Below are 15,522 nucleotides of genomic sequence, written 5' to 3' on the forward strand. Positions count from 1 at the left end.
AATCCGCTACCCTTTCACACTGCATGCTTTGGTAACCATCAACAAGCTATTTGACCAGTCATTTTGGTAGAATTGGTAGAGTTCATTTAAATGGATTCATTTCCTGGTACGAACCGAGCTTTTAAGCATAGTACAAACATTTTCAATAGGGTTGATGTTGGGGAATTGGGAAAGCCATTCCAGAATTTTGTCCTTGGTTGGTCAATTCTATGATTGTTATCAAGGAAATCATTTTTATTTAGGCAAAATTGAGAGATAAGAAGATAAAAGCTATACACCCTGGAAATAAAGTTAAATTGCAATAACATTGATGACTGTGAGGAGTATATGTAAAGTTCTGACCACAGCTGTATATACTGAAGTTACTGACTTCTAACTAGCTGATGAGAAATGAAGAATTGACATCCCTAGTTCCAGTGGTATACATTTTATTAACATGAACACTGAAGCAATATCAGGGTATGTCTTTAATACAGATCATAAAGTTGCAGTCCAAAGAAAACCTTGCTTCACTATATTCAGTCATTTTAAGTTTTACAAACATACTTAAGCATTAGGTGTTTTTTTATGTATTGATAAAATTAAGCTTAATGAAGCTTTTAAAAACCAAACACAATTTTGGAGATGAAAAAAGTGTCTTTTCTTTTACTTTTCTTTTTTAAGATGCTTGGTTTTCACATTCACCTTATAAAACAGAGTTTGAAAACATTTATCATGAAAAGTTTCATAGTTTAAAAATACACTTAATACAAACATAGACTGTTTATAAAATATGGATGTATCCAACCCACTAGTTTATTGACTTCCGCCTCTGCATTTTTGACATCACCCTATTTTACCATCTGTTTTACTCTAAATTTGACCACTATATACAAAATAAACACTATCTTGTATTAAGCAAGACATAAAACTAGTGGTTAAAACCATAAACCCATTAGTAAAGTGTTTACTTGAATAACAGGGTAATGTTATAATAAAGATTAAACAATCAAACTTCTTCTAGCAACCAGAGTAGTCGCCCCCTGCTGGTCAGGTGAATGAATTTAAGTTTAAGGCACTTCCACATTGGCTTCACTTCTCAGTTCCTGGACCTACATCCACGTTTTACAGACAGTGCATAAATATAACAAAACAATTATATTTACAGTTCTCTAATATTTTAATCAAACTCTTCAATATACATACTTAACTTCTATATACATAATTAAAAACTAAAAACAGGTATTTCAAAACTGTGTTAACTGAAAAACAGCATATGGTAAATAACATGTGTAGATTTCCTTATTTATTGTAAAGATTATCATGAGAAATATTACTTTTCATTTTAGGTCTTGGTCAGATAAATGTGACCTACAGACAACTGAAGCGATACTGTGTTGCTGAGAATAACTACATCACAGTAACTGGTTGGTTCTGTAAATGAAATATTGGGGTTCCCCATTAATAGAGTTTTATACTTGAAATCGAGTTTTACCAGACAGTTCCATTTCGCAGTACAACAATATTCATTAAATTTGCAGTAACGTTATAAACAAAGGCCTTCATTGTGCTGCAATTTATGAAGAGCATGTGGATTTACATTCATGATGGTTTATTGTACATATGGCCTTTGTATACAGGTTTATTGTGACCTGTATCATTCACTTGCTTGCCATAACTTTTACTGAAAAGGAAACAATATCTATATCAAAAATACTTATTCGTCTTTATTTACTTCAACTCAAGTTGAAGGACGGTTAGACAGTGTAGTCCAGAGACAATACTGCATCCATCCATCTATCCATCCATCAAACTGTTAACTTCCAATATTAACTACATTAAGTCCTGGCAGACAGATTTTTTGTAGCTTGAACAATCAGGTTTAGACAGGTGCTTCACCCACGTTGTCTGTGTGGGTGAATTCATCCTGCCCTGATCGCCTTTCATCCTCCTGGGCAGTTGTCATCCTCCGCCAACGCTAGACATGTAAAAAAAAAAAATCAGTTACATCACAATATGACTAAATGATTATGATTTGAACCCGGGTGAGAGTATTGGGTGAAATTGTACTCACATTCACACATGAATAATGTAAAAAGTTAACAAAATATGCTCTTTAGCCCGAAGTTACAAATATCTCACAGGAATCAGCAGCGGAGACGTAAAGCTGCTTTGTAAATATTTACTGTCACAAGCAGTGCACATCTTCGAAAATATACTTTCCTGCCTAAAACCAGAATAATAATGTCGGCCTTGAGCAAAAACCATGAATTCTGTTCTTCCTGAATAACTACAGTCTTTATACGAGATGAACTTCAGCCTTCCAGGACTTTTTCCATTTTTAATCGCATGTGTTACCTGTATATTCTCTTTTCAACACTTTATTGCATAATTTTCTTTTAGCCTGAGATGATTAAAATCAGAATCTGAGAGAGGTGTGTAAAATGTTTGTACCTGTTTGATGCTGCCTTTGGTGCTGCAGAACATGTAGATAACATAGCCTGGGATGAGTACCATGGAGGACATTGCCATGAGCCAGCCAATCGCTTGGCCCCACAGGGGGTACACATACTTCCCCAAGGTGAGAGGAGTCATCTCAATGGCACTAAAGGTAAACACTCCCTACAAAATAAAATTGTGATATTCATATATCAGTATATTCCAGTGCAGTAATTATTCATAACCTGAGGGTCTAGATAAGCCAGGAAACTTGTGCTTAGCAGTTTTGTCCAAAAGTCTTGAGCCAAGACTTTGCTAGGAAAATGGGAGATGGTTGCAGGAGTTTATTCAACATGTGCAAACATACATAGATATACAGCAAATAAGGTAAAAATTAAAAAATTAAAAAATAGTCTAACGATGTTAAGGTAAGTATTTGGTGACTTTTTTCTAAGGATTCAGGATTAGTTCTCAAGGACATTCAAAGCTCTCCTTTGGATGTTGGATGCCTTTTGTTTTGCTCCCTGTCAGGTGTAACTTAATTTTTTAATGAGTCAGTGTTAAATGTCTTAACAAGCAACAACAAAACCTGAATTCTTCTGAAAATGATCAGGTACAAGGACTGAACTGAAAAAGAGTGAAAATTAAAGCCAAAATCCAAAACAGATGTTCAGAAAACTTGGCTGCACAACGGAAGCAAATATATGTAAGAAACAAAAAACAAAAAACATTTTTTTATATACAAGTTTAAATTTTGAGATTAAACTTGAAATACTTTCAAAAGTGACACTAAGGTCTAGCTCCTTAGATGTGAAATATATAGAAACAAGTATTGACTTAAGATTTTTGCACATACTGTAGATTGATGGGGTTTTGCAGCATTAGACTTAGCCATGCTTTGTGCAAAATACTACTAATAGCATGCTAACCCACACAAAAATACCTGCTGAAATACCTCTGTTCACCAAGTACAATGTGTAGTTTATTGACTTGCGTGAGTTAGCATGCTAACAGTCCAGTCAAGGTTAATTATCATTAGCTTTTCTTTTAGACCACATGAGACAACAGACAAACTATCCAACAGTGTTCCTGGTTAAAATAACATTCTGCTTAGTCTTAGACAATCAGATTATCAAAGCATTGTCTAGTTTGCAATTTCTTCCAAATTTCCCTCAGTGTTCTTTTTCAATACAGGACTAACTTTGCAAGATTTCCCAAAGGACCTGACCGTCCATGAGGTCAAATACAAATTAGAATACAAATTAGATCAATTCTCTACCTAAGGCCAGTGCTTTAGCTTGATGGATCCCTAGATTTCCTGGCAGAAGAACAAAGCCTGACTGAAAATTACAAATTTAAAGAATTAAGCACCTCTAGGTGAAGGTCATAGAGGTCAAATCCATAATCAGTTTTCTCCTACCAAGCAAATTAGAGGTGTGAAGATCATCCAGCAAAGCTTCCACCAGCCACATGGCCGATAGCCGATCATGTCCTCGATGTTCTTATAAAATCTTTCAGCTCCTGTGGCATAAAGAGAGGAGGGCAAAGGGAGTGTTGGTGTTAATGAGGAGAGAGCGACTGCCAGAACAAAGCCATAATGGTGGTGGGGTGGGGGGGAGTGGGGGGGTGGGGGGAAGGGAAGCCAAGATGGCAGAGATTTATCACAGAAAGGGTAGCAGATAGATGTAATTTCCTGTTGAACAGCTAAGTAGGAAATTTAAATGCTGGAGTCATTGTTACATTTCATCCAGAATGACTCAAATTATTACCAATGTGGTTACATTTAATTTCAAGTTGCAATATTTGCTTTAATTCTTCTTTTTTTAATGAAAAGAAAATGGATTTCCTACCATAAAACCAGGATATGGAAATGGTTTCAAAGAAGACGAGGAAGAGCAGACACATCCCACTGGCGGAGTAGTAATCAAACAGCTTGAACACATAGAGACCACCCTAGGAGATTTCAACACACATACAGGAACACGCATAACTACTTTAGAGACCAAATATTACCATCCCTCTCTTCATTGAATAAAATATGCATGATGAGAGTACACCGCAGGTTGTTGTGAGATCGTTTTGTCATTATGCATAATGCAAGAGCTCTTTTCCCTTGTGTCGGAAAAATGCGCAAGAGTTCACACGAGCTGGGTTTCAAGACCGTCCTCTTATAATATTAAACAGGTTTACACGCATTCTTTGGATGGTTAAAACCCTCTTTACTTTGTTCATTTTATAGTGACCTAATGCAGAGTTCGTGCAGCACCTGCGTGATGTTAGAGAAGCCGACGATGAAGGAGATGAGGCAGACAATGAGGATGAAGACCTTCTTCCTCTTTCGCAAAACCATGGGATATTCATCCATCAGAGCTGTGATGAAGCCCTCTACTGTGCAGAACTAAAACACGATGACGTGAAGAATGTGGTTTGTTATTAAAAGAGAGCACCAGTATCTTAGTTTAGTTCATCTATAAACTTATAGCAATCACCAATTAATCAGATGTAATATCTCTATTACAACATCTGGACTGATGGTACCTGACTGTCCAGGCCCAACATCATGAGCATGGAGAAAAACAGGATGGCCCATAGCGAGGACATGGGAAGCTGTGTGACTGCCTGAGGATACGCTAAAAATGCCAGCCCTGGACCTAAAAATTGCAAACGAGACAAATTATTAAAATTATAAATGCTTTATCTTATAACATTATATGAATTAGATACACATTGTTAATACCTAGTTTGACCTCTTTTTGCCTTTAGAATTACTTTAATCCTTCCTGGCATAGATTCAATAAGGTGCTGGAAACATCCTCACAGATTTTGGTCCATACTGACTTGATTGCATCAGACAGTTGGTGTAGATTTGTTGATTGCACCAACTTGGACCAATCAACTGGATTGAGATCTGGTAACTACGGAGGCCATTTGAGATGGTGATTCAAACTTCATAACATGGCACATAATCCTGTTGCAAGCAGCCATCAGAAGATGGCTGAGGTCATAAATAGATGGAAATGGTCAGAAACAGTACTCAGGAAGGCTGTGCCGTTTAAACATGCTCAGCTGGTACTAAGGTGTTACTAAGAGACCTAATGTGTGCCAAGAAAATATTACAAATAGCATTTAGCTGGAACTGTTGATGCAAAGCACGATGAATCTGTGCTTTCATGTTGTTTATGCTAAATTCTGACCCTACCATCTCATTATTGAGAATAATTATTTTAAACCTGCACATAGTAGCAATTCGTGCTTAATTTAGTAAAACCACATCAAATATTTTTCTCTCTTTGACCACCGATGGCCTGTGTCTGTATGCAATATTATATTATTATTTTTTTAAATGTTTTTTAGTTTCAAACTTCATATTGCTTCTAATATGTACATTAAAAATATTTAATCCAGAAGTAATCAAATCTGAATAATGAACAATTTCTTATAAGTTATAAAAAATGACTTTCACCTGATGCTGCCAGTTCGTGCACGGGTTTCTTCGTGATGTAGGACATGAAGCCTACGATGGAGAAGATGACAAATCCAGCAAACATGCTGGTGCAAGAGTTGATGCAGCATACTATGACTGCATCCCTGAAGAGAAAACATCAGTCAGAGAAGAAAAGAGCATCATTGTCTGTGCATCATCTACAAAAGAGGATTCTACAACACTTTGGATTTCCTGCTCCTACTTGTAGACATCGTTGTTGTAAGAGTTGTAGCTTCCCAATGCGATGAGCGATCCCAGGCCCAGTCCGTATGAAAAGAAGATTTGAGTTGCTGCATCCAGCCACACCTGTGAGACAACATAGTGTAATTACTGGTGTTTGTTTGTTAAGACGCGTGGGTGATTAGATGTGGATTTGTGCAAACTATGAACCTCAGATCGGACGAGCTTATTGAAGTCTGGAGTAATGTAGAAGAGAATCCCATCTATGGCTCCAGGGAGTGTGACCCCCCTGAAGAACAGGATGAACAGCATGAAGTAGGGATAGGTGGCTGAGAAATACACTACCTGAAAGACAGAATGATTTATTTTTAATTATTTAAATGAAAGAGAATTAAAAATGTTGAAAAGTCAAAAACATTTTATAGGACTGAGTATGCTGTTTGCATATTTTTAAATACATTTCTGTTAAGATATTGAGATGGCTTTGCTTTTCAAATTATCAAAATTGCAAACATGCTATTTGCTCTAAATAATTACATCAAAAGAGATGCAAAACAGTGTACAGAAAAGGGAACTACTGAAATATTTCCATCGTTTCTCTTTGCCAAAAGATCTGTAGGATGTGTCCCATAGTTCTTGTACATGATGATTATCCTTAATTGGTAATGTCCATCAAGGCCAGGGCCATTGGGGAATTCGTTTTTCTCACTGCTCTCAGATGCCGCACATTCAAATCCAATTATCCCTGGCGGTGAATGTGTAAATGTGTTTCTCCTCATATACTTTACTTGCTGTAATTTGAAATCCCAGGCAGTAGGCAAAGTGAAGATTTTTCTATCACCTCTAAATTGTCCAGCAGTAGTCAAATCTTGCATTTTGAAGCTATTTCTATTTCAATTTGAATAAAATGGTAAAAGAGAGATTGGATGTGCACAGAAAAATGACAGCGGATGCAAACATCTGAAACTGGAAGAAAATACTGTCTCTCGGTTCTTAGGTTTAAGATATCAGGACATCCTAAACAATGATCTGATTCTTAGCAGGTTCTATATTAAATGCAATTTAATATATCATTATTTATTTAACAAAAACTAAACCAAAATGCAGAAGCAGTGTGTGAAAAACAGTGCACCCAGTGATTCAGTAGCTCATAGAGATGTCTTTAGCAGAAATAACTTGAAGTGATGGTTTTCTGTATGACTTTTCAGTCTCTCAGATCATTGTGAAGGAATTTTCTCCCAGCTCTCTTAAAGTCTCTTCAATCAGGTTGAAGTCTGGACTTTGACTTGGGCACTGAATTACCTTGATTTCTTTACATCAAACATTCTGTTGTAAATATGCTGCTGTGCTCGGGATCAACTACCCCGTTTTCGACTAACCTTTAGCTATCATATGGTTTTGCATTTGATGCTAGAATATTTTGCTATACAAATGAGTTCAGGGTCAACTCAAAATGTGGCTGCAACCTTCCACTACTGTCCTCGACAGCTGGTATGAGGTGTTTGTGCTGATATGCTTGTTTGGTTTTTGCCAAGCATGGCACTGGGTATTGTGGCCAAACATCTCCACACTGGTCTCATCTGTTCCAGAAATCCTGTAGTTTGTTTAGATGTAACTAAGCCGTACTGCCATAACTCTTTCAGTCATTTATTCTAATTGTACTGTTATGAATTTTAACATTTAAAATGTTAACTAAGGCTAAGATGTAGCTCTTGGTTTTTTATGCAGTTTGTCTGCAATTGCACCATCTGACCTTGGGTTGAATTTGCTAGGTCCACTCTTGGGAAGACTGGCAACTGTCTTAAATGTTTTGCACTCATGAACAAACTTGCACAAACTTGCTGATGATTAATCAATTGAATGTGATTGGCAGAACCTGGCTTCTACTTACCCTCTTAATTCCTATGGAGAGAGTGAGTGAGGGTGCACTTTTTCACACCCTACTGCTGCATCGTTATATAATATAAAATAAAAAATGCATAAATAATGACACTTTGTAATATATGCAGCATTGTTGTTCCTTTGAAGTTTTATTAAAATAATTTTATGATCTGCCACGGACCAGGTTAGATTTTATATTCAGATACATAAAACCTTAGTAATGAAAGAGGGTGCACTCAAACAGAGAGATGATTTAAGAGAAGAGTCAGGAAATCATAAAAAAATTTAAATACATTTAAACAAAAACTGAAAATTAAACATAATTTTCAGCTGATCGGTGCTTCAGTCAGATAAGAAAAAAATGAAGATTTTTTTTTTATTTCCATGCCACTGTTTGCATCTGACTCTCAAATATGCTGAACGCACCAACTTTATAGCCTGCTGCAGCTAGTAGTCCTAAAAAAAACCAAATGTTCAACTTTTAATATCTCTGAATTCATGTTTCCTTTTATTAGGTTTCACCCACTAACTCGGACAACAACAACAACAACATGAGGTTTATATCATGAAAAGCTCAACGTCTGGTCATGTTTTCATGATTAAAGCTTTAATATTAAGGGAGTGGGAGGCAGAAAGAGGTGCTAATAAAAATACTGGCCAGTGTAAACTGAGTGGTCTGAGACTGATGAAAACACAAAGCCTAAACAATACAGAAGAAGAGAATTAAAAGAAACCGGGGCAGAGAGACTCACCTTTCCCGTCCATTCAACTCCTTTCCAGATTGAGAAGTAGACAAGAACCCACGCCAGCCCAAGAGTGCCCACTAAGGGCCAGCGTAGCTCTCCTGGTTCCTCCAGGCCATTAGACAGCTGGTGCATGTTACGCCTTCAGAAACACACACAGGCATTCTTTTAATCCAGACTGCGATAAGCACCAAGAGCTTCCAGATATACCTCTCTATACATTCTCGTGCAGAATATCTCATATTAACTTACTCCCAAAACTCGGTGACAGCGCTGGTCAAGTTGGTGGTGTCTGTCAGACTGTAGTTGGAAAAACATTTTTCCGTGTTCCAGGGGTTATCACAGCTTTGCCAAGGCAGCTCCTGCATACACAGCATACAGTATGCATGAACAAAAACAGGTTCTAGGAGGACAAATCATCAAAACTGCAAACGCACTGTTGCAAAATGTATTACCTGTATCCCAATACAAAAAACCATCAGAGTTAACACAAAACTTTGTGAATTAAAAAAAAAAAACATGTCTCCTTGAGACACAGACAGCCCCACAAAGACTTTCCCAAACAAAAGAAACAACGACAGAGACAGAAAGGCAAACCACCCAACAGTGAAAATGACATTTAATGAACTCAGTCTGTTTTTGACCTTCAGCTAAAAACACTGAACAACAATGACAACCCTTTTTTTCCTGCTTCGTATTTTTCCCAGTACAAGAAACTCATGCCTGCAAAGTCTTTACATTTCTGCCATTGGGCTTCTTAAAGGCAGCCAGTCATGCAGAGAAATACCAAAGCAGAATGATAATGCAGAGAAAGAAAACCACTGCACACTGAGAAAGATGGTAAACAAATCCTAAATAACCTTACTTATGGACTTATGGACGACGTGGCAAAAGTATGTCTGGAAAATGGGATAAAAAAAAAACTGAGTCCAACATACTATAAGATTAGTAAAAATTAGCAGGTTTCATATTGGACCTACATCAACTTTTAAAATAAATGGAGGAAGAGGTGTCAAATATAAGGCCCGGGGGCAAGAATTGGCCTGGTAAAGACTCCAGTCTGGCCCACGGGATGGCTCTGGAAAATGTGAAACAGGGTATAAACTTAAACTTTTAAATTTTTCTTTTATTTTTTATCTTTTCTTATTTTAGTAAGTTTTACAGCTTTTTCTGCTGATGAAGACCAACAACCCTAATTCCAAAAGAGTTGGGGACTGTGTAAAATGTAACTAAAACAGAAATAAAATCTCGTAAATCATATTTTGTTTTTATTTTGCTCATCGTTATGGGAGTTTATGTTGTACTGTAACCTGCATATGTCCTTTAGCACTGACAGTGCCTTTGTAGCAAGCTCCCCATTCCTAATTTGGCAATTGCTTTGGCAATATCAGCCCAGTCCAAAAGCCCGGCAAGATGCATGCTTAGGGACTGAGTGCTAATAACAAGCCAGATGGTCCCTCTACTCATTAGTGCAGAGGATGTTGCGTCTATGACATAATGATGCCGGTTTTTAATGCTGTGCTTCCTGAAGGCACAAAGCTAACATGGACTCATGCTGATTTTTGGCCTTATCTCTTGCACACAGAGACTTCTCCATATTCTGTGAATCTTTTGATGATATTATGGACTATAGACAATGAGATATTCAAAGTCTTGACTGTTTTATATTGAGGAATTTTGTTCAAAAATTGTTCCAAAATTTGTAGACTGTGCTCACTTGATACCAAATAGACAAAGTCAATGACAAAGATAGTTCTTGAAGACTAAACTAAGTTGCTGGAGACCAGAATATGAGATAACAGAGATTAGTACTCGTGGCCAGAAACTAATGAAGTTGCTACATAAATGCTGGATTCAAAGACAAGCACAGGTTGACTCAACTTAGCATGTATGACAGTGTTTACAACTTCTTTTCTGTGTTGCAGGTTTGCTACGGATTATGTAACATACCGAACCAAAAGAGTTGAATAAGTAGTAGAGCGCCCAAGCAATGATGATAATGTAGTAGATGTTGAGCCAGAAGGACAAAACAACTGCAGCCAGACCAACTCCTGAAGCGAGAACAAGTGTCAGTGTTGCACAATACAATGTTTTACAGGTCAGCTAACATGCAAGGTTGCATGTAATGAAAAGAAAGGAAGAGGGGAAAGATACACAAGTTACTAACTAATTTAAAAAATGATGTTGTGTGACAGAGAAAAACTAACATGGTGTAACTCATCATCATCTCTATTATTGGCAGAGTTGTCATTGTGCTGTTTTTAATGCTCAGTTGCTTTTGGCTTTGCACCACGCTCACTGGCATTGTTGCTGTCTCTGCTGCCTGAGAATAATAATAATAATAATAATAATAATAATAATAATAATAATAATAATAATAATATGGAAAGGAGCAGGAAAGAATAAGAAGACACTGGAAGTTCCTGTGGAGGTAATTAAGGTCTCACAGAATGGGAACAAGTTCAGTCACTAAAATCATGCCGATTTTTGATGTATATAGCTTTTACGATGCTCATAATCCTTACTCAGAATATACATGGGTGAATTCTAAATGTACACAATGAAATGTAAATCCATATTTTTCTTTATACATTACCCTTCATCATAGGGATTAGTCTCCACACCCCAAGTCCTCCAACTGAAGTGAACTGTCCCAGAGCTGTTTCCAGGAAGAAAAGCGGTATCCCAGCAAAGACCAGTGTCATAAAGTATGGGATCAGGAAGGCCCCTGATACAAACATATCAAACAGACAAACAAAATATATTTGGTAAGATCTTGTATACAGGAATTAGAAAAACTCTGAAGTTCTAATAAATTGCATAGCTCTTACCTCCACCATTCTTGCCACACAAATAGGGAAACCTCCACACATTTCCTAAACCGATGGCGTATCCCACACATGAGAGGAGGAAATCAAACTTGCCCTTCCAGCTTCCCCTGTCAGGAGGCTCTTCCACATTCTTCTTATTATCTGCAGGGGGCGCCACACGATCCAGCTCCTCAAAGGGAACTGCTTGTTTGACCTCTGAAGGGGAGTTCAAGTCCACTGTACTTTGCCCAGTCTTCCCCATTATGGGACCACTGTGGACCAATGGGGTCAGAAAGCCACCTTTCTGTAGTGTCTCTGCGGTTGAGTGCCTCACACTGCGTTTGGATCTCAGTTGGATGGATTCAGGATGATGCGCTGACACTGGACGCATGTAAAGTTTGAAAATGAAAGTAGAGAAGAAGAAGTTTGTTGCTGTTGTTATTATTTAATACAAATATTTGTGGCTTTGTGGTGCATATATTTTAGTGGAGGGAAATACCACTCAATTCACAATTTATTGCCACCGAAACAGTTTTATAGTCTTTTAGAGCCTTTTTATGAACTTGGGCAACTGCCTCTGAAAACTAAAGCTAATGGCTGTCACATAAATTACTGAGAAACATCTGTAGTTCCAGAAAATATGAATTCGAAAAAAGGACAAAAACCAAACCCGGCATTCTTAGAAGGTCCGAGGCTCACCTAGGCCTTCTGTAGACAGACAGCAGACTTGCTTTGCTTTAACTTTAACCCATAGATCCCTAGGAGTAGTACTACGTAACATTTAATTGCTAAAACTATTTTTTCTCTTCAGGAATGCAAATAAATAACTGTAATTTCACATCCTAAACCAAAAAAAAGTGCTTTACTTTCTTCTGCCTTTTTATAAAATAGCACATTTGAAAATTCACAGATAACAACAGTAATTATATTTTAGCATTAAAACTAACATTTTGTGATTTTGGGTTAGTCATTGCAGAAACACAAATAAATATATAGTTTACCAATAATGTAAATTTATGGCAGCTGTAGGATAAATCTTGGGTGGTGGTCTAATACATTTGCAATAAATAAATAAATGAAGCACCCAATAATATATAATAGATTAAATATTAAAATGTATATTAAAATAACTTACACAAGCATAATTTTTAAAGAGTTTGATCTAAGTGCTATACTTGGGTATACCAACTCAAGCCACAAAAAAGCGCAGGGCATGCACCACTGGCCTTATTAGAGCACCCAGATGACTGAACTACATGTTCTTATCACTACCAACAAACCTGCTGCACCTTTCTTTCTAGTCCACCACAGTCAAGTTCACATTGGGTCACCGAAATACCAAAATGATGACAATTTCAAGAAATTCCTACTGTTATCTACACCTGCTGGTGCTGGTCACACACTATTGTCTGCCCAAAGAATATTACCTGCTTTTTGTGGTAATAATTTTTCATTTACTGGCTGTGGAATGATCTCTTCATGCCTGAATAGCATTTTATGGTAAGGGTAATCTAAGCACTGGGTGTAAGTTGTTTCATGCTTGCAAATATTGATTGGCCCAGAAAATGTCCAAATTGTTTTATGCCAATTGCTGGAGGTTATTAACATTACAGCACTGTTTACTGGTATATTTCCTGGAAAAACAAGACATTCTCTGCTCAACTCTGATTTGTTTTTTCCGGGTCATTTTACTGCAGTTCCTCAGTGATGTGACACTGGTTATTGGAATTAATGTTTTCTGTCTTTTTCATAGTACTTTAACTAACATAATGGAAAGCCATAATTCATAGGTGCCTCGTTTATATTCTAGCCTTTGATGATGTTGAGGAAACCTTTCGTAACCATGTACTAAATATCATAAAGAGTACACATAGTGACATGTTCAGATTAAAAAACGAGCAGTTGGGTCTTTTAAAAATTAAAACAAGCAAAATGTTATATAATCAATATGGATACAAAAAATATTCATGCTGTGAAATGTACCATGTTCCACACTATGTAATTTAATCTAATTTCAGTGGGCAGAACACCATGAAATGATCAGATATTCACTTTCAACTAGTTGTCTAGGTGAGAACAAGTGTTTTTTCAAAGGCAAAGGAATAATATAAAAATATCAGACATTCCCTTTGAGGATGTTATCCATTTAATCTCAAAGATTTTTTGTTCTTTTTTTTTGACAGTACAGACCTTTTAGGTGCCAGTTTTTTTGGTTTGCATTAGCACAAAGGTTTAGCATTTCCCAGCAGCTACAAAATCAGCCATTAAAAAAGTGCAGTTTAGCTTGTTTATCTTGCCATTTTCATGACTCAGTGACAAACGGTGAAAAACAAAGTGTGAAAGAGAGGGAATGAATCCCGTCCTACCTACGAGATTTCCACGTCCTTTGTCAGCTCATCAGCTTCAGAGTGCCACACTTGCAGTCTTAAAGTTCTGAAACTTCAGTTCAACATCCAAAAGGATCAAGCTGAAAAGTTTCAAACCAATCCTCCATGCCCTGTGTCTGAAAATCCAAATTGTTCTTTCCTGTGTGCTGTCTGTTGGAGGACTTGCAGCTGGTATCGAGTGGTTGATAATAAAGTTCGACCTGTGTGTCTACTTTGATTACTGTTCACTTCTGACTAGTGAGGCCCCGTGGCCATGGGGGATACAGTATGTCAATTGCCTAGCTCTGGTGGGGAACTCTAGCAGCAGCAGCAGCAGAGTGTGTGTTTGTGCATTATGCATATGTGTTTGTTATGATGGCCAAGGTCAGCTCTTGCCAGCGCCGTTACCATGGTATTTCCCAACAGAGAAGTGCCTGATCAGTGAAAGAGCTCATGGAGTTTTGGAAAATGAATCCAGCAATGGCTGCTGGCAGAGACCCTGGAAAAGTATGATCACAAATGTGGTCATGCCAGTATCAGACTCTGACCACACTGATGCAGAAAGTGACCTAATATCCATCTGCAATGTCCTCGCTTGAAGGGGTTATAGGACACAGGGGGTGTATAAAATCAGTTTCATTTCTGCAGCCAGTTTGAAAAATGACCATCGTTCATAGGGTAACCAAAAGGGACGTGTGTATGAAAATACACAACATCATGTGCTTGCTGCTTCAGTAAAACATGGCAGTAAAACAGTTTTTGAGTGCATCTTTAAGTAAAGCAGCAACCCAAGGCATGTTCACAAATTCACATTCTGCTATTAAAGCTCATCCTCACAATGAATCTTAAATAAACCGCTTACAAGCACAAGTGGAGAGTCATAAAGTTGGTAATGATATATATTAAGGTCAGCTGCTCATTCCAGCAAGAGTGTGTCACATTGTGAGTCTTCTTTAAATACATATATATGAGACTGTTTTCATGCTTTTTAGGATCTACTGCCTATACTGCCTTGTTCTTATTGGAAAAGGACATCCGCAAAAGTGCACAAAAAGGCTACAATAATGATAGAGTGATGTTATCCACACTGTATTTTTAATTACTCAAGTGACAGTAAAACATTGTTGCCGTTATTAATAATGGAATTAGATAAGAGACGTGAATTTCTTGTGTCTCCTGGCAGGTAACCTCCTGGCTTTAATATCTGATCCAGATATTCTATTACCAGCCAATTACAGTGACTAATGAACATTCCCACAATGCCCGATGGTTTGCTGGTGGATCAGGATCGCTGATAGACTCAGGGTTTCAAAAGTGAGAGATTAGATCATATTAAGGCTTAATTACACCCATAGTGAGTTGTTCCCATCAAGAACAGATTCAGCGTAATCTCTGCTGTGGTTTATTGCCCATGTGGACCCACATGATGATAACTGAGTGGATTGGAGTTGTCAAAGCTGGTTTTCATCAATCTGTTTACAGCGTCCCCATGATCAGTGCAGCCTGATTATAATTCCAGGGCATTTATTGCCAAAGATAATTGAGAGCGATTGTGTAGACAACAGAGGCTGAATATCAAAATAAGTGAATACATTTTTAAAAGGGCTTTCTTTACCAGAGTTGTTAGGATTATTTTACAA

At 37.4% G+C, this 15,522-nt stretch overlaps 1 protein-coding gene across 2 annotated transcripts; it reads right to left on the minus strand.

Moving 5' to 3' along the window:
* Window positions 1-411: 411 nt before the first annotated feature.
* slc6a1l (solute carrier family 6 member 1, like) lies at window positions 412-14,441 on the minus strand. 2 transcript variants are annotated; one of them, XM_084909549.1, is made up of 15 exons: window positions 13,887-14,441; window positions 11,538-11,897; window positions 11,303-11,434; window positions 10,657-10,757; window positions 8,959-9,068; window positions 8,716-8,848; window positions 6,293-6,427; window positions 6,105-6,208; window positions 5,882-6,006; window positions 4,957-5,069; window positions 4,685-4,816; window positions 4,269-4,371; window positions 3,839-3,939; window positions 2,434-2,601; window positions 412-1,957 (listed from the first exon to the last, which is right to left on the minus strand). In XM_084909549.1, the coding sequence occupies exons 2-15, from the start codon at window positions 11,776-11,778 to the stop codon at window positions 1,862-1,864; spliced, it is 1,794 nt and encodes a 597-aa protein (XP_084765675.1). In that variant the 5' UTR covers window positions 11,779-11,897; window positions 13,887-14,441; the 3' UTR covers window positions 412-1,861. The 2 variants fall into 2 exon arrangements, with proteins under 2 accessions (XP_084765675.1, XP_084765674.1); XM_084909548.1 differs by having other exon boundaries at window positions 13,883-14,441.
* Between the last annotated feature and the right edge of the window lie 1,081 nt (window positions 14,442-15,522).

The sequence above is a fragment of the Perissodus microlepis genome, chromosome 17, assembly GCF_051167445.1.
Source record: "Perissodus microlepis isolate ML-2025 ecotype Zambia chromosome 17, ASM5116744v1, whole genome shotgun sequence".
NCBI lineage: Eukaryota > Metazoa > Chordata > Actinopteri > Cichliformes > Cichlidae > Perissodus > Perissodus microlepis.